We start from the raw sequence: 19566 nt of genomic DNA on the forward strand, positions 1-19566 counted from the left end.
GAGTCTCCAGTATCAATCCGATGTGTCACTAATTTAGTTTGGCCAAGTTCGGCATCTGTCAAAGCGAACACATCTCTATAAGTACGGATCAACTGTTTCAGCCGGTCCCTCTCCGTTCCTGTCACCTCGGGAGCTGCTAGTTCTAGAATCTTCTCTATATGTTCATCTAGATGTCGTTTAGCCTGTACTTGAAAGTCCATCGACCCTTCCTCTTGCATTCCCTGCACCTCGTGGTCCTGATTGACGGGGGGCCAACCTTCTACAACATCCCCCATTGCATATGATGACTCAACGTTTGACCCACCAAGAGGAGTGTGTGGTTCGGTTAAGGGGGTACTGTGCGACGAGTTTACGTCCCAGTAATTATCGTCCTCTGGCGGGTGTTTAGGGTATGAGGTCACCTTCAATATTTCATATTGCAGGGGAACTATAGATCCCTCTTTCCGTCCCGTCCAGAGGTTGTCACACTGAAAATCTAACGAGCATTCATGCTCCTTTAAAGACCGAAGTCCTATGATCATTTCCGCTTTCAGCTCAGGCACCACCAGGGCTTCGACCTCATCGTCGATTGACCCTAGCTCCAAGTTAGCCGTCACCCATCCCCCGACTCCCACTTGCCTTCCATCCGCTGTTTCTAGTGTCCCTTTGTAGGGCCGTAACGGTGGGGCTGTAGTCAAATTATGGTACACCTCGCTTCGTATTAGGTTGATCGTAGCTCCCGTATCCACTAGTGCTTTTACCGGTAGCCCGCCCAAAATCGCTTCCGCTATTAGCCCGAATGGTGCTTCAGGCACTCGGCAAACACTCACGAATTCCAATGAACTCTCTGTCTGACACTGGATACTCGTAAGTTGTTTAGGTTCTTCCTGTCGACTGGGGGTCGTTTGGTGGACTAAAGTCTGAACCTGCTCTGTTCCTCGAAAGTCTTCGCCTCTCATTTGCACCTGAGGGCTCGTCGTGGGGTCCAAGCGGTACATAGAGGGGTTGGAAGTGGGGGATGGGTGATTTACTCGCTGTTGATTCTTTATCTGGGCCGGGACAAAACCTCCCTGATGCATATTCAATGCCCCGGCCCTTGGTAGTTTAAATGATCCAAATTCTTCTGGGGGCACTCCTTCGCAAAATGACCTGCCTGGCCGCAGCCAAAACAGTTCCCACGGGGTATCTGGTTTTTCATTCCGTAACGACCTCCAAGGCCAGGAGATAAGTTCGATCTATTCTCGCCGGGTTGGGGTTCGTATAGTTGTCGGGGTCGTTGGGAAGGTTCCCACCGCGGTGAGTTTTCCGGGTGGGGGACGGGGATGATAGAATTAACAAACCTACCCATCATGGCCGTCATGTTCTGCATCTGAGCTAACAGATCATTCTGGACACTCACCAGTTGGTCGATGCGGGGGTCATTGCTCGCCTGCTGACGTCCCTGACTAGATCCCACGGGTTGGTTTCGAGGGATCTGTCCGCCTACACTCCGACCAGCCTCAGCACCCGGCTCTGGGACATTTTCGGCAAGCCTCGCAAGGTGCATCTTTCTCCGGTTCCGGGCCCTGGACGTTTTATTCACAAGATCCAAGGCTTGGGCGCGGGCAACTACTTGCACTAGGCTTCCTAGATCTTCTCGCAGAAGTAGGTCTTGAAGGTCCACGTCAAATAGCCCGTCTATGAACTGTTCTCGGTTCATATCGTCTCGAGCTTGAGCTCCCAGATTTCCATCAGCAACATCTCCAAGTGATCGGATTCGCCGAGAGAATTTCCTCAAGCCCTCCTTGTCTCCTTGCATCAGACTTTTGAACTCCGCCCTAGCCGCTGCTTGAGTTTGGAAGGGCATTATACGCTGGTCTAGTTCGGCCAGCATCCGTGCAAGTGTTGGCGCTGGGAAACCGTCTTCCTCCTCTCTGAAGTGGGCTGGCATGCTGGTAAATTCATCCAGAGCTTATCCTGTCAGACACGTAGGCAACACCATCCGAGCCTGTTCATCTTCCCATCTGTTAGCATCCGCAACCCAGGCGAAATGCTTCCTCCAGTCGGCCCAGTTCTGATAGCTACTGGAGGGAAACCGATCGGGGCGAATGGTGCCAAAGCCAAAGACTCCTTGCAGCCTGTCCAAAGCATTCGCTGCCGCCACAGAAGTCTCTGCCAATGCAGCTCTATCGTCGTCGTTCATCATCGTGTTTGCTCACGGGATGGTTGTTCGTTCGTTTGCAACTTCAGTCTAGGACAAAGCCCACCCAGGAGCGCCAATGTCGTCTTTAGGATTTCCACACACGGTCTTGCGAAGCTTTCCCTTGTACCGTGCTAAAGCAGGGGACACTAAGGCTCGGTATTAACGACAATCCCGAAAGGGTTATGTTAGTAGTGAGTTGTCCTCTACTGTATTCTATTGCTCCCCCTTGGTCAGTGATGCTCTTGCTCGCTATATCTCGCTTGAAGTCGCGTACAACGAATTCCTTTCTTTCAAATGAATTCAATATATATAAGTCTGAATACAAAGGGCCTACTAGTTCGGCCAGAGTATAATTCATTAATATACAAAAGAATGGTTTGCGATCTGTACACGCTTAACAATTTCTTCGGCGTACTCGGTCAGTACACGCGTCGACTAAGCTCTCCGACTTTTGCTAGCTTCTACTCTAACTAATATTCCACAAGGCAATTCGGTTTGCGTTCTTACTCCACTCGCTGTGAAACAATTAACTGATGAGTTCAGATAGTGACCACAACTGGGACCTACTGAATCTTACGTTCGTTAACTCGTTCACCCTTCAAAATCCGCTCTCGAACCTCCACTTCTTATCTCTATTTGCGCTCCGTTTTTGTTAAAGTCACGGCACTTCATATCGGTGTTGTCATCCCCTTAAGCACAACCGCCCCCTATGGTTTTCCCTTTTACCTAATCCCTCTGTCAAAGCTGACGGGTTCCAAGTCCGGGGTTTTTATCGACTTGTTCACGTTTCGTAAATACATCCCCCTGCGGTTGGTATCGTAAATCGGGTAAGTAACCGAAGTCGTATGAGTCTTATCAGTTAAATCCGCCCCTACGCTACTTACTTAAATACCAATTGACTTCGGTGTCAAATCTTGACCCAAGCAACAAAGTCGTACGATCCCAATAAACTAATCATAATCCGATTTTGAACCAAATTTACTAATATTTTCCCTATCGTGTTAGGATAAAATACACGGTCGGGGATAAGTTTTGCTTTTATACTCGGTTGTACCTCCATGACCCAATTTACCCTAGGCACATAGTTCCGTGCATGTACAATCCCATAACAATTAGCTACCTACAGGTATGAACCGTTTTCCATTTTCTTAATCCCAGCCAGAGTTAGAGGGGGAAATGTCCGGGTAAAAGTGCATTTTTCTTGGATTTTATTTCTACTACTTTATTTAGCTTTAAGTCCACTTTTCAATCTTTCTACTTTGTTTACCCTTAGCTAACAGCCATCCGATTAAGCTATTTAGACCTCATAACGAAAAATGAAATACCTAAACGTAAACCAAGGTAACGATACCCAAGCAGAAAATACGCTAAGTCGAAAAATTTGCTAGAATTACCAATTCTACACAAATCAATGATACCGGATATATCCACATGAGCTGTGGGACTTTCACTTTCGGTCTGCTAAAGAAAACAATCGACCTTCTTTGATTCATTGCACTGATACGTGAAAACTGAAAAACGCATTTAAAAAACTCTTTAAAAAACGCATTACTTTTTATTTCGCATTGTTTTTGTATGAATTCAGCTGTAAAGATGTCCCCATGCCAATTTTACTATGGATTCATTCTAAAAACTATGTACAACTCAATTAACTCGATACAACGAAGCCTATTAGCGGAATAAGATTAGGCGAAGCCTTATAAAGCCAAAAAAAGTTAAAAGAAACTTGATGATAGTGTCTTCACTCAATGCACCGCGAATGCTAAGTTCAACAGTTTGATTGAGCGTACACTCAAAATGCTAACATGCTCTAAATAAGTCTTTTGCAACAGAAAAGCACAGTAGATGAATGAGTCGAGATGAGTCCTGTGAACGAAGTTATTATCTGGAAAAAAGTCTAGTACCCGATCGCAATACCATTGCTTAAAGCAAGGGTAATGATAAGGGTTTTTTCTAATTTGCCCCCGGCCCAACCCCATCTGTCACTCTTGGGCTTCTTTTTCCGTGGGGAGAAAGATGTCACCGATTTTGCCACAGCCGATCCCACCTTGAGGAGGGGTATGGTATTTGGACCCCTGCAACCGTGACCGATAAGGGTGATCGGAACATTCTCTGTCACTTTCACAGCAACCGTGTATCAGATTTTTCGAAGTATATCCATATTTTTCGAAAGAAAAAAACGAAAACAAATACCTATATTAACCCTTAAAACAAAAATTTGAAAAGGGAACATACTTGTAGTCCTGCTAAAAATTATATTCACTTGCCTCATCATAATCCTCTCCGACAAAATTTTAGGCATGTTTGCATTTCAAATACTTCTTCGATTCGGCAGTGTTGATGTATAAATTTTGTATAGTATCAGTTATTTTTTTTCAGATATTGTTTTATTTGATTCAAAATATTTCGATTAAGCCGCCTGGTATTGCATCGTATTAAGTAAGAGCGAAAAGAATTCCATGCCAAATTGTACCGTTACGAGCGCAATGGGGATCGATCGTTTAGCAGATCAATCTTTTAGCCTAACAAAGGGAAAATTGAGTCTTTTAGAAGACCAGCGTAATAAAGCGATACATGATTGATCGAAACTCAAATGACGCTTCAGTCTGGGATCAAGCTTCCCCAATCAAGACAACTACTTCAAAGACAACAGTCTATATTAGCGGCAAAACAAAGATTTACGCTCACAACACTAGTGTTTAATTGAAGCGCATCGGAGCAAGCGGTCACTAATCGCCGCTGCGTTTGAACTTAGCTTTCTGAGTTTAAAAATAATCCGAGTCTGCTAAAAGATTGGTCTGCTAAAAAAAACCGGTTGCCAAAATCCCTAGCAGCGAGCGCAATAAAAGAACATATGCCTTAACATGCTTTATTTGGCTACAAAAATCAACACTACTAACTGCAGAGGTTTTAAAACAATTTTGAAACCCCTATACCACTTGAGATGGCTGCAGAAAACTGGGTCAAATTGTATTTTTCTTCCATTCGGCTCCAAGCTTTGAAACTCTAAGTGCATTTTTCATTAAATTCACGCCATTTGCACTTTTTTTTACTGGGACGCGTGATGTGCATTGCATTCGGCAAACAAATTTTAATCGAACTTCAAACTACAAAAAAAAAACTAAATTTGAGTACCAACAGTTTGTGTGACATTCGACCAGAATGGACGAAAATGCAATCTCGGATTATTAGCAGCTAACCTTCCGAATTAACAGTTTTGGAGTATTAACGGTGTTATTCAGACGATTGGACGAATCGTGAAGGCTAGAACACTCTGGTATTTTTAATTTTTTTAAATTTCGAATGATGACGTCATATTTCTGAGAAACGTCAAAAACGACCATTTTGGAAGAAATCTGAAATAAAAACAGAACAACAATAGTTGCGACGGCGACAACAACGATAATCGCGATAAAAAACCATAACGAGAATTGAACGAGAAGCAGAAATAGCAGAGACCGCTCCGAGTTGCAACGATTGTGTCGCTACAATCGTTCCAAGGCCATTCACACTAACGGTGAAGGGTGGAAACAAGCCTTCCGGAGAGGAGATAAGGGTGTTATTTGCCCGGATTCAAGAATCCGGAGGGGTCTCGGGACTGGAACTTATATCATTTTATACAAACTTTTAGCTTCCCTATGTCCTGAATTGCATTTATTTAACATCTGAATTCATTTTCCGACGATGAGAAGCTAGGAGCTAAGGGAAAGGGTTGATCCATCTTCGATGGAGACGATGATTTTTCTCTACTGAACAAAAACAATAGTAATATAACAAATAGTAGTAGCCCTGTTTTTAGGAGTGACCTCGTGGCCTGGGGATACTGAGACCCAGCCATGAGCTCACTAATTTTGCATGTAAGTAAGTTAATTTGAGTGTTTTGACCGAAGCCGAAAGCAGTAACGTTTTTGTCGACCCGATGTTACAAAGACCACCAAAAGAACTGGCTTTGGTAGAGACGGTGAAAAGCATGTAGAACTTAGTTTAGACGCTGGCCAGTCGTTTTATAGCTTGGCTTTATTTTCCGCGGATATGTACTTCCGGGCGAATATTACATTGTGACTCGTTCCCATTAAAACCGCAGCCAAAACTACCCCCTCAAACTATAACTTTTGTATTTTGAGGTCTAGAACAACTTTAAAGAGTTTCGTGTGTTAGCCATTTTCCTACCAGTCACAATGGCAACCAGGTATTCTTGTTTAATATTGCAGCAGTCAGGCAAGACACTAAGTATATTTCAACCGAAGCCAGCTTGTGGTAAAATTTCAAATGCTTTTTAAGAAATTAGTTAGCAACTGAGCATTACCCCATACACCAAAATTAGCGATAACAAAACTCTCAACTTCAAAAAGAAACGAATTGAATTTAGCCGATTATTTTCTGCAAAGAACTATTTGCATTATAACTTAGTGGCAGGAAACAATTTTGGCATTCAGATATGAAGTTAGATCTTCCTGAATACTTTGCGACACCTGTAAAGTGACTGTATCATATGAAAATTGAATTGATGAAAGATGAGCTGGATGACTGGCCATTGTTTTTAATTTTTTGTGATGTTTGATTAACTAAATTATGTTTTATCCTTCATCGTTGTTTATGGGCAACTTTTGCAATCTTAAAATCGGCAGTGTACTAAGCTTCCGATTCCCTGTTTCAACGATTCCCTCGCATATACGATCTCCTCGGTTTCAAGTGCCCACGATAATAGCAATCACCATCATCGTTTATGTATACAAAAGCTCTTTGTGCAATTAGTTGAATCGTTTTCTTGAAAATATTTCATCTTCATTAAGCTCATCTATGATAGGATCCGCTACAATGGGCAATTTACTTGGCTTGAAACGAATTAGCAGCATCGATAGAGTGAAAGGCACAGTGTCTTTACCATAATCCGAAATTGTTGTGATTAGCGATTGAGGATTGACCCAGCAACGCTTAAGTTCAGTTGTTTCATCGCTCAACTCGTCTTGGTTGCGATTGAGGTTTGCACAAAAGTCGATGACTTGAGTAACTTGCCGTTTCAGAACTCGCGCACAATTGCTTTGAGCTAGCTTTAAGCTTCTCTATGGCTGATGTAGTTTGACTTTATGTAGTAGGCTCAACCAGTGTGCTTAGTTTCTTTTGGTTATGAGGCGGACCAGAAGGAATATTTCGCTATATGTGGAAAACCGACTCTATCATATGAAAATTGAATTATTGATTATCTAGAAACTACAAAATGCGGGTAACTGAAATGCATAATTTATGGGAAACTTAGCATGCGTTTTTAATTGAGTTTGCATGTGATGAAACTATCTGATCATTTAAAACGTTTATTGTTTACTTCAATGCCCGCCACTCTAAAGTATTTTCGTTCTCTTTTTGAAAAATTTTCCCCAAATAAGTTATTTAAAAAAATTCATTCGAGCACTCGTTTATGTTATGTTTACACAAAAACCATACTCGCGATTGATATCACCATTTGTTGCTTTTCACCTTTTTTGCTTGAAAATCATTTTGTTTTGGCGTTTTTTGCTAGACGGGATGGATGGCTCAAATGATCATTTACGGGTCCATATTCTGCTGTGGATCAAAATAAGCTATATCTTATTAAAAAACCATCAGACCAATTTAGGAATTTTGGCTGTAGAATGATGGTCACTTCCTATCTGATTGAAAACAATTTTAAAATTAACTTTCAATTTAACTAATTTCGGACTACTTATTTTTAGATTGCTTTGATAATTTTTTGACTTTATCATAAAACGTCTGATTTGTTAGGCTTTTTATAGGAAATGTATCAATCTCCTTCATACTCGCAGGTATCGTCTCTTTGTTTGATTCCTTTTCACTTCTTCCAGCAGGAGTTGTTTCAAAGCTGTACAAAGTCAGTCGGCCTGAGACGTTTGATGGAAATAGTGGGTCTTCATTTGAACTCTCGGCAGGACATTTCTTATCTTCAATTGTGATAATCGAGCCTGAATATGTTTCTCCTCTCCGCATCTGTGTGTATATGTCCAACAATGATACTTCATACTCTGACTTAAGTAAACTTTTCGCGTCATTAATATTGGCCCATCTCCTACCACGCTCTAAAAAACGAATTTTGTTCGAGCAACTGCAGTCAATTGCAGAGTAAATTTCAAAGTGACTTACTTGACTTTTCAGGCCATTCCTCCAAGCAGTCAATTACATTTCCTTCGAACATCACAGTGACTTTGCTTCCCCTCTGAAAATTCCGAAAAAGCGACACGCTAACATTTTCAGATAATTGAACACTAGATGTTATCATGAAATATAAAGCGATTGAGCGCCAGCTCACCAGCCTGATTAATAATGTTTGACTCACTTTAAAAGCTCCGAAGCAAGTGGTGATGTTAAGAGTGGCACCTGCCTCCTCCATTAACTCCCTCCTGGCGCAGTGAATAATGGACTCTCCTCTCTCCCATCCTCCTCCGGGTATCGCCCAAGAGCAGCGACTCTTCAGACTCTGAACCAGTAGTATCTTCAACATATGGACCGGTTAAAAAGATTACAACTGCAGTAATTAATGACAAAAAAATACTTTTAATCATTTTCAAGCTGAGTTTATTTTTGTGTCATAGGCTTTACTAGTATAAAAAAGAAAAGGTTGCTTATTCTTATTCAATAATAATTCATATTCAGTTCACCAACTAACTTCATCGACTGAAGAAATTGTGTTTTATTATTCAGTTGAGTTTTGCTGAAATGCTTGCCTCATAAGAATTGGGCTCTTTAAGACAGACGCATCCTGCTCTCAGTCGGAACGGCTTCTCAGCGCTCATGCAAACACAAGATTGTTTATTGACTCGCTGAAGTGAAAGAGCCTCAGGTCATTGTGCTTCTGAAATTCATAAAATCTTACTTACGATTTGAAGACAGATAAACACCAGCAATTTTTTGCAGCGCTTGTTATATACTGTCACTCACTTTATAGGCTGTTTAAAGTTATAACAACATAAACTGAATGTGACATTCGACCAGAATGTACAAAAATGCAGATGCAGCAATTTCGAGTTTTTAGCAGCGAACCTTCCGAATTGGCGGTTTTGAAGGAATAAGAGCGTTATTCGGACGATTGGACAAATCGTGAGGGCTGAAGGATTCGGAAATTTCTAAATTTTAAAAATTCGCATTGATGAGGTAATAATTCTAAGAAACGTCAAAAACAGTCATTTTGGAGAAAAAATTGAAATAGACACACAACAACATTAGTTGCGACGACGATAACAACGAAAAAACTGAGGATCGGAATCAGAGAAAAACAGAAGTAACATAGACCGCTCCGAGTTGCAACTATTGTGCCGCTACAATAGTTGCAAGGCCGTTGCGAACAACGGTGAAGGGTGGAAGACAGCCTTCCGGAAGAAGAATAAATCATATTTCGCCGGATTCAAGAAAACCTATGTTAGAAAGACCACCAAGAAAACTGGCTTGGTAGAGACGGTGAAAAGCATGTGAAGCTCTGTTTAGAATTTGGCGTGTCGTCTTAGAACCTAGCTTTATTTTCCGTCGATATGTATCTTCCGGGCGAATGTTACATAGATGTTTTTATGGCGCTCCTGGGTGTTATTCTTTTTTAACATCATGACCGGCAGAACCGTTAACGAGCACTCCGCGCCGAGCGGATGCTCACATTAACGCCCTTAGTAGGCCAAAACCGCCGGGGCTGAAGGGTAGTTCGGAACGCGGAAGCCTTCCGGATTACCGTGAATAGCTTTTTAACCTAGTTAAGACCGAAAATTCACGAACCAGGAAGGGTGGGGGGATCGGCCATCCCCTCGTTCCTGAGATGTTTGTGACCAAAAACATTTAAAGATATAAATAAAACCAACCAAAATGTAGTATAGTACCCAAGAAAAACAAAAAACATAAAAAATAACCCAAAAAACCAAAAACAGTACAAAGTAAAAAATCAGTAGAAATCATCCCCCCAGACAAGATATGATCCGACCCTCCCGTTTGTTGTTGACAGATATATTGATGTTACAGGCATTTATATCAATCAGGATCGTTACGATCTTTTTCGTAGCCCGTTAGTGAGGCTTGTACTGTAGGTTTGTTTGAGTATTTAAGCACGTTAATGCTAATTTGCGCTCAACCCGGAAGGGTCTGCTGATTTGCGCTCAATCCGGAGGGGTCTTGGGAGAAGAATGTTCCGGCAAGCAACACAAGGAGCAACAAGAACGGGCTCAACGGTAACAACAATCGACTGTTGGGTATCGTTAACAAGTTTTGTATCCCTTTTGGTACAAAAGTTAGGATAGTAATCTGTGGGATCTCGACAGTGCTGAACTGTAGTGACCCTTCACCGAACTGAGATTATCTGAGTTAAGCACCTTATTTCGGATATTGAACAAACCCGAAGGGTATAGTATACTAATATTATTACTTATATAGCTCATATTAATACTCCTATATAGTTTTTCAGTGAAAAAACAAAGAAAACAGACCGGTTTTTAGGGTCAAAATAGCGATATTTCGATCCCCCCAAAAAATCGCGATTTTTGACATATCGATATTTTTTGAAACGGAAAAAAGCACTAAATTAGTGCGTTACTTCGTAATTGCACTACTATAGTAGGTAGAACCAGTTAAGTTTAGTTCAGAAGTAGTTAGAAATATTTTGGTACCAAAAACCGTAATTTCGTGATTTTTGAGAAAACGGAACACTATAAAATTAGAAATTTTTTTGAAATTTTCGAGTTAGGACAGTAAAAATAGTTGTTCGGACAACTTCCACTAGTGAATCTACAGATTCTAAAACCCGCTTCCCGAAAACCTTCCGGGTTACAGAGAAATCGAACCTAAAATGTTTGATTCAGTGGATTCGTCAATCCGGAGGGGTCCAGGTAGCATAGTTTTTCGCAAATTTTTTTGACTGAAGCGTTTTAGATCGGGTTTTTGCATTGAAATAGAAAAGTATAGGCCTTCTGAGCACGGATCAATAATTTTTAGGTCGAAAAGAACAGAATTGCGGAAAAAGTTTGGCGGAACCTATAAGAGAGAAATTTCTTGACTTTAGAGAAAAGACGTTTTGGTTAATAACTTTGGAACTACTGGACAGATTCAGTTGATCTTGGTACCAATAGATCAAAAATTAGCTGAGCTTACTAACAGGAGCAAAAATTTTCCGAAAAAGTAAGCATGAAAGTTTTTTGAGATTGTTTTTAGCAAATTCACCAATTCAGGAGGGTAGACCCCTCACGATTTATAAAAATTTTTTGGAAAGCCCTTACATCCCTATCAAAAGGTGGAAACGGTTGGATAAGGCAATTTTGCGCTGTTCTTAAAGAATAGGGAAGGCTTAAGGCACCGGAAAACTTTGGTAGAGCCGAAATTAGGCTAGCGATAAGACCCTTCACCGTTAGCGTGAATTGTCAAATAAGAGGCTGCAAATATATGGAAGGACCACATACCCTTCATAGTTGATAATAGCATAATAGCATCGGAGAACGTATCCGGAGGGGTATACATAGAAAATCAAAAAAGTCTCAGAAAAGCTAATTTTACAAAACCGGAGGGGTCAAAATATATTTTTTTTCTCTCTCCTAATTCGGAGGGGTCCCAATCCGGAGAGGTCTTGTTTTCACGAAACCGGTGGGGTCCTAATCCGGAGGGGTCTTACATTTACTAACTCAGAGGGGTCCCAAACTGGAGGGGTCTCAATTTTGCAGATCCGGAGGGGTCATATTTTTGCCAATCCGGAGGGGTACTGTTTTTATTAACCCGGAGGGGTACTATTTTGTTTAAGGATTTAAGTAAACAGAAGAAAAGATAATAGTGAGGGTTGTTAGGTTATTTAGAGACAGGCTAGGAACCAGCGACTGCACTGGTAATTCGCCTTTAAAGAAAAAGACCAGACCAAAACAAAACAGGTCCAATTTTGGATATTGGCGACACTAAGTCTAAATTAAAAAAGAGTGTCTAACTCATTGGTGTGGATTGAAATTTGAAATATTTTTGAGAAAAGTGACTGCCCTGAGGATTTTACTAGGTCTAGCTGGGGCAGTTCGAAGGCAAATAGGTAACACAGTACTCGGTGGGTGCCCACTTGAGAAAATTACTGCCTCAAAAGTTTTGTCTGTTTGGTGCAGCACCAAGCAGGGAAAGCTCTTTCTTTATAAAACAAGTTCGACTATTGTACTGCGACTGACTAAAAGTACAATACACATACGTTTTTCATAAAATTATTCTTATTTTGTTATATCTGGTTTTAAATCAACAATTTGTGCTTAGTTGGGTAGTGAATACACTATATTTTAAATTGACTGATATCATCATACTGCGCTAGTTCTCAAATCTTACGACTAATAATCGATTATTGTGAATAAGTTGTGAATACGTTGTGCCGTGATAACATACAAGGTCACTATTTAATAGAAATTTTTGAAATTTATTGTGTTGTGTTATTATTATCAGTAGTCAAACTAGAAGGTCAATAGCAATCGAATTGAGTGTATAGGCATTAAGAAGTGATAAATTGAAAATGAATCTAGATAAGTCAAGAATACCTAAACGAGGTAATAGCTCCAGGAAATTCATACCTAAAAAGCAAAGAAGAGCAATGACCGACCCTTTTGTGGAACGGATCACACGAGCCCGGACCGACAAAAGGGAGACGGTTTCAGGCAGAATAGTTGAAACCAGGAGTCAGAAGTCCTCAGAAGAGCAAAAAGCTATGCTAGAAGTGGAGGTCCATCCGGACCAGGCCATGAATGAGAACCAGGAAATACATGGGCCGGAGGTGAGAGACAGAAGGCTGGCGAGTGAATCTACTCCGGTAGAACAAGGCCAAGATTTGGCCACTTCCACCGGGACATTGGACCGAGAGGAGATGTCGGAACTGTCCGACATCTCTACTGAAATTGTGGCAATTGTGAAATAAACCGCAATTGTGGAAGATCTCCAACAGACAACACCATGATGGCAGGCGGGACTGAGAAACAAACAACGTCCTCATCGTTCTCAGAAAGAATGAAGAACACTTTCGGAAACATCTCTCCATTCACCATGGGAGTGGGTACAGGAAATGAAGGTGAATCCAGGAGGATGAAGGGGACGAAGACGAGGAAGTGGATTTTGGATCTCAAGTCAGCCTCAATAGTTCGACCCAGGAGAATGAGGCATACGTCGAAAGAGAGACTGGAACCATGGACAAATTTGGTGTGGTGAGAACGATAAGCAAAGACGCAAACACACCAGGTCAGTCGAGAGGCTTTGCGAGTATGACAAATTCAGAGACGCGAACTGGGGAGAGTAGAAACAGAGGGCTAGGCAACGCATTGGCGGATCCTGAAGTGGATAATGAAAAGACGTCAAGGCAGAGAATCAAAGCCCGAATCTCGACCAGCACGAAGCTACCTGGGGTCGATAGGGTGACACCGCCACTAGTGACGCCACTAGTAGAAAACGGGGCATCATTAGAAGAAGCCTTGAACAACATAGTGGGCAGTATAGGAGAACAGAATGAACAGATGTCCATAAGAATGAGTGAACTAGAAAGAGCAGTCCACATTGAAAGAGAGAGTCTGCGGGAAGAAATAAACCGCAATAGACAAGAAGTTGGTAGGAGCTAAAAACGCTTGAAGGAAAGAACGGACGATCACATAGCGAAGAACTTGTCGCGAATGACAAGAGAAGCGGAACAGAGAGAGTTACGCTTAAGAGACGACATGGAGAAGTTAAGAATTCAGCAAGAGCAGCCTCTTGGGACTCTTTACACAAAGATAGATGCGATGATGGAGAGGCGAACTCAGGCTATCATGGATAGGTTGGACGGGCTACTAGGCAGCAGGAGTGGACCAAAAGAAGGGGAACCTAACTTGGGAGGTCCCAGCAGGGAGCCGAAGGTGAACTTCAATGACCATCAAAGGAGGAGGACATATGGATCCACTAGAGGTAGGGGTAGTTCATCAGGCTATGCCACAAGGGATAATAGAGCATGGGACCCAAACAGTAAAGAAAAGTTCAACTGGGAACAGACAGATCTCAAACGAACGACCGATGCAAGGCACACATGCGACTGGGAGAGATGATTCCGGTAACAGGAGACGTGCGAGCCCAGGGAGGAGTCATGTGGGCCAAGAGGGAAACAGTCACGGCAATTCGGATTGCAGAGATGCACCGAATACAGAGCCCTTAACAAGGTGCGATGATACTCAAGCGGGGCACTCGAGAGATGCTACGGCAATGGCCACAGCCTTTGAACCCCTGAACAGGTCTTTGGAGACGTTCCTGACGAGGCTATCCAGAACCAATGAACGCAGTGAGAAGTCCAGAAGAGTCTTTAAGTAACCAAGATGCTAAAAAGACGAATCTGATGGCTGTATTGACACCTGGATAGAGGTAATGAAACTGCATTTCGAGGAAGAGGATTTATCGGAAAAACAAGAATGCAGTGCGCTCACCAGTAACTTGGAAGGGACAACCCTGAACTTTGTCAGGGCCAAGAAGCAATATCAGCGAGACACAGCTGCAAAAATCGTCGAAATCTTATTAAATTGTTTTGGATCAGGGGTGCAGGGGCACCAGGCAATGATGCGCTTCGAGAAACGGAGGCAACGAGAAGACGAAACGATAGACAAGTTTCTAGATGACTTGGAAATGCTGAGAAACGCAGCCAACCGGATGAGTCAACCAGAAGGATGAACCTGGCAGTTGCCTCGAAATTCATCGATGGTGTGAAGAATGATGAACTTCGAACAATGCTAGCAACGCATTACACGCCACTATCAACCAATGCGCCAACACCAGAGGAGGTGAGGCTCAAGTCGAAAGAATATCTTTTGTTGAAACCTCCTTCGAGATCTGGATATTATAAGAACAATTATGGCAATTGTAACAACGGACCAGCAAACCAAGGGAACAACTGGTACAAACCGAGGGATGATATGGACATGAGACGCTCTTGTGCCAATTGCAGTTCAACGGACCATCATGTGTCAGCATGCCCAACTTACAAACAGGGCATAAAAGCAATAGGCTTTAGCCTCGAGGACGAAGGTGCGTCAGAGGTCGATCATGAAGATTTCATGAGGGGAGTAATTGCAAAATTCGGCCCGAGGTGTTTCTTTTGCACTTTGGAAGGTCATTTTAAATCGGATTGTCCGCAATTCTGGAATGCTGTAGCAGACATCAAGCATCCAAGGCATGAGAAAGCTTTATCAGGAGTGAAAGCCAGCAAGGCTCGCCTATTGAGTGAAGCCAAGGCGCGCAGAAAAGACAAACCGCAAGAGGTGGCGACAAAGAAAATGCAAGCGGTAACTGAAGAGACATGCGAACCGGGACCAGTGACTGCGACCGATGACTTCAAGGTTGATTATAGGGCAGCCGCGAGGGATGCTCTAAATAGAGTGCAGCAGGAACTGGTGACAAAAGAGGTCGAACAGAAAGTGAAACTCGAACTGGAGAATGAGAAACTACAGGAGAAACTGAATACCTTCGAGGCGACAGAAGTCGAAGAGACAATGGCACCAAGCAGTTTGAGCATGAAACTTAATGTGATCTCCGGTCAGAGGTTCGGCATTGTGCCGCAAGGAAGCAAAGAACAGTCAATAATCTCGGTAGCAGGACATCAGGTAATCAGAAATCTGAGTGAACCATTGGAGTTCACTTTGATGCATTTGGACACATATGCAGATTATCTGAGGTAGGTGGAGCCACGCACTGAGTCAAGAGCTGTGCGAGCACTACTAAGAACGGATGGCCCTCGCATAAAGAAGCTTTGTGGGCGCTACGTGGAAGTCTATGGGCCGTATCAGGTGATGCTGAACGTGGATGGAATCACTATCTACACTAGGACTTATGTAACAACAGATAGTGACCAAATAGGGCAGATCTATTTCGGTGAGGAGGAACTCAAAGTTCGCAGGATAGGCCATGACGCCATGATGGAATAAGATGCAGTACACATTGGGTACGAAGCAGATGTGACCGCATGTCTGCTCGACACCAACGGAAAGAAAAGTGGAGTCACAGGGCTTCTGGACACAGGAGCGGTGGTGAGTGTGATGCCGATAAAAACTTGGGAAAGAATGGGCTTCACGAGGGAAGATCTATTTCCAACGGATCTCCGACTGGCCGCCGCCAATCGAGGAGCGATTTACGTAGCCGGAAGAACACCAATAGCGTTCTCCACATGGGAGAACGGGATCTTTGGATGAGCTTCCCGGTGGTAGAGAACTTGGAAATGCTGAGAAGACGCAGCCAACCGGATGAGTCAGCCAGAAGGATGAACCTGGCAGTTGCCTCGAAATTCATCGCTGGTGTGAGGAATGATGAACTTCGAACAATGCTAGCAACGCATTACACACCACTATCAACCAATGCGCCAACACCAGAGGAGGTGAGGCTCAAGTCGAAAGAATATCTTTTGTTGAAACCTCCTTCAAGATCTGGATATTATAAGAACAATTATGGCAATTGCAACAACGGACCAGCAAACCAAGGGAACAACTGGTACAAACCGAGGGATGATATGGACAGGAGACGCTCTTGTGCCAATTGCAGTTAAACGGACCATCATGTGTCAGCATGCCCAACTTACAAACAGGGCATAAAAGCAATAGGCTTTAGCCTCGAGGACGAAGGTGCGTCAGAGGTCGATCATGAAGATTTCATGAGGGGAGTAATTGCAAAATTCGGCCCGAGGTGTTTCTTTTGCACTTTGGAAGGTCATTTTAAATCGGATTGTCCGCAATTCTGGAATGCTGTAGCAGACATCAAGCATCCAAGGCATGAGAAAGCTTTATCAGGAGTGAAAGCCAGCAAGGCTCGCCTATTGAGTGAAGCCAAGGCGCGCAGAAAAGACAAACCGCAAGAGGTGGCGACAAAGAAAATGCAAGCGGTAACTGAAGAGACATGCGAACCGGGACCAGTGACTGCGACCGATGACTTCAAGGTTGATTATAGGGCAGCCGCGAGGGATGCTCTAAATAGAGTGCAGCAGGAACTGGTGACAAAAGAGGTCGAACAGAAAGTGAAACTCGAACTGGAGAATGAGAAACTACAGGAGAAACTGAATACCTTCGAGGCGACAGAAGTCGAAGAGACAATGGCACCAAGCAGTTTGAGCATGAAACTTAATGTGATCTCCGGTCAGAGGTTCGGCATTGTGCCGCAAGGAAGCAAAATACAGTCAATAATCTCGGTAGCAGGACATCAGGTAATCAGAAATCTGAGTGAACCATTGGAGATCACTTTGATGCATTTGGACACATATGCAGATTATCTGAGGTAGGTGGAGCCACGCACTGAGTCAAGAGCTGTGCGAGCACTACTAAGAACGGATGGCCCTCGCATAAGGAAGCTTTATGGGCGCTACGTGGAAGTCTATGGGCCGTATCAGATGATGCTGAACGTGGATGGAATCAGTATCTACACTAGGACTTATGTAACAACAGATAGTGACCAAATAGGGCAGATCTATTTCGGTGAGGAGGAACTCAAAGTTGCCATGATGGAATAAGATGCAGTACACATTGGGTACGAAGCAGATGCGACCGCATGTCTGCTTGACACCAACGGAAAGAAAAGTGGAGTCACAGGGCTTCTGGACACAGGAGCGGTGGTGAGTGTGATGCCGATAAAAACTTGGGAAAGAATGGGCTTCACGAGGGAAGATCTAATTCCAACGAATCTCCGACTGGCCGCCGCCAATCGAGGAGCGATTTACGTAGCCGGAAGAACACCAATAACGTTCTCCACATGGGAGAACGGGATCTTTGGATGAGCTTCCCGGTGGTAGAGAACTTGGAAATGCTGAGAAGACGCAGCCAACCGGATGAGTCAAGCAGAAGGATGAACCTGGCAGTTGCCTCGAAATTCATCGATGGTGTGAAGAATGATGAATTTCGAACAATGCTAGCAACGCATTACACAACACTATCAACCAATGCGCCAACACCAGAGGAGGTGAGGCTCAAGTCGAAAGAATATCTTTTGTTGAAACCTCCTTCGAGATCTGGATATTATAAGAACAATTATGGCAATTCTAACAACGGACCAGCAAACCAAGGGAACAACTGGTACAAACCGAGGGATGATATGGACAGGAGACGCTCTTGTGCCAATTGCAGTTCAACGGACCATCATGTGGCAGCATACCCAACTTACAAACAGGGCATAAAAGCAATAGGCTTTAGCCTCGAGGACGAAGGTGCGTCAGAGGTCGATCATGAAGATTTCATGAGTTGAGTAATTGCAAAATTCGGCCCGAGGTGTTTCTTTTGCACTTTGGAAGGTCATTTTAAATCGGATTGTCCGCATTTCTGGGATGCTGTAGCAGACATCAAGCATCCAAGGCATGAGAAAGCTTTATCAGGAGTGAAAGCCAGCAACGCTCGCCTATTGAGTGAAGCCAAGGCGCGCAGAAAAGACAAACCGCAAGAGCTGGCGACAAAGAAAATGCAAGCGGTAACTGAAGAGACATGCGAACCGGGACCAGTGACTGCGACCGATGACTTCAAGGTTGATTATAGGGTAGCCGCGAGGGATGCTTTAAATAGAGTGCAGCAGGAACTGGTGACAAAAGAGGTCGAACAGAAAGTGAAACTCGAACTGGAGAATGAGAAACTACAGGAGAAACTGAATACTGAATACCTTCGAGGCGACAGAAGTCGAAGAGACAAAGACACCAAACAGTTTGAGCATGAAACTTAATGTGATCTCCGGGTCAGAGGTTCGGCATGGTGCCGCAAGGAAGCAAAATACAGTCAATAATCTCGGTAGCAGGACATCAGGTAATCAGAAGTCTGAGTGAACCATTGGAGTTCACTTTGATGCATTTGGACACAAAAGGCGAAGGAATCCAGAACTTGCGGCTAGATGGGCTTCTAACATTGATAGCGATTACCCATGACAACTTGGGAGGACTAATGAAACTGACACGTTACCCGGAACAGATGATAAGGGATGAGAAGAAATTTGATATAAAGAATGCCACAGATTCGTGGAATAAGATAAGATATCCTAGACACACTCTCATCCAGTATCTCTTGCAGCAAAATCGCTTTGGAACGGGAGAGGATGAGACGATTGAGAGGGAGGAAGACGTGAGACGACATGTTGGGGCATGCCCCTACTAACTGATCTAAGCTTGCCTATGAGGACCGACCCCTTAGCGTTGATCAGGGGAGTCACAGAGTTTGTGACAGTGATTTATGGACCAGCAGTCACGTTTGCGCTCCCTGATGTCAAGGTGGAAGCATACAGGAGGTCGGTGCTGCACCTGAACTTCATATCAGCAGTGGACGGTAGTACGCTGAACTGGTGTGAGCAGCACGGGTTGCGGCAGCTTATGAGCGAATATCTTTTGTTTGCGGAGATATCGATAAGAGCTAACAATTCAGCGAAAAGAAAACGAGTCGAAGAGGCCATGGATTTGGGACAAGATGATTATCATT

General features: G+C 43.3%; 1 protein-coding gene across 1 annotated transcript in view; it reads right to left on the reverse strand.

Moving 5' to 3' along the window:
• Window positions 1-7842: 7842 nt before the first annotated feature.
• The window catches only part of LOC134843863 (diphosphoinositol polyphosphate phosphohydrolase 1-like), a 296926-nt gene continuing 285202 nt past the window's right edge, over window positions 7843-19566 (reverse strand). The window contains exons 2-5 of the mRNA XM_063860175.1: window positions 8878-9005; window positions 8490-8645; window positions 8297-8369; window positions 7843-8232 (exon numbers count right to left, since the gene is read on the reverse strand). Of these exons, the coding sequence (XP_063716245.1) occupies window positions 7859-8232; window positions 8297-8369; window positions 8490-8645; window positions 8878-8946 (672 nt within the window). The 5' untranslated portion in view covers window positions 8947-9005 and the 3' untranslated portion in view covers window positions 7843-7858. The remainder of the gene's footprint in view (window positions 8233-8296; window positions 8370-8489; window positions 8646-8877; window positions 9006-19566) is intronic.

Source organism: Symsagittifera roscoffensis, chromosome 4 (assembly GCF_963678635.1).
Source record: "Symsagittifera roscoffensis chromosome 4, txSymRosc1.1, whole genome shotgun sequence".
NCBI classification, from domain to species: domain Eukaryota; kingdom Metazoa; phylum Xenacoelomorpha; order Acoela; family Convolutidae; genus Symsagittifera; species Symsagittifera roscoffensis.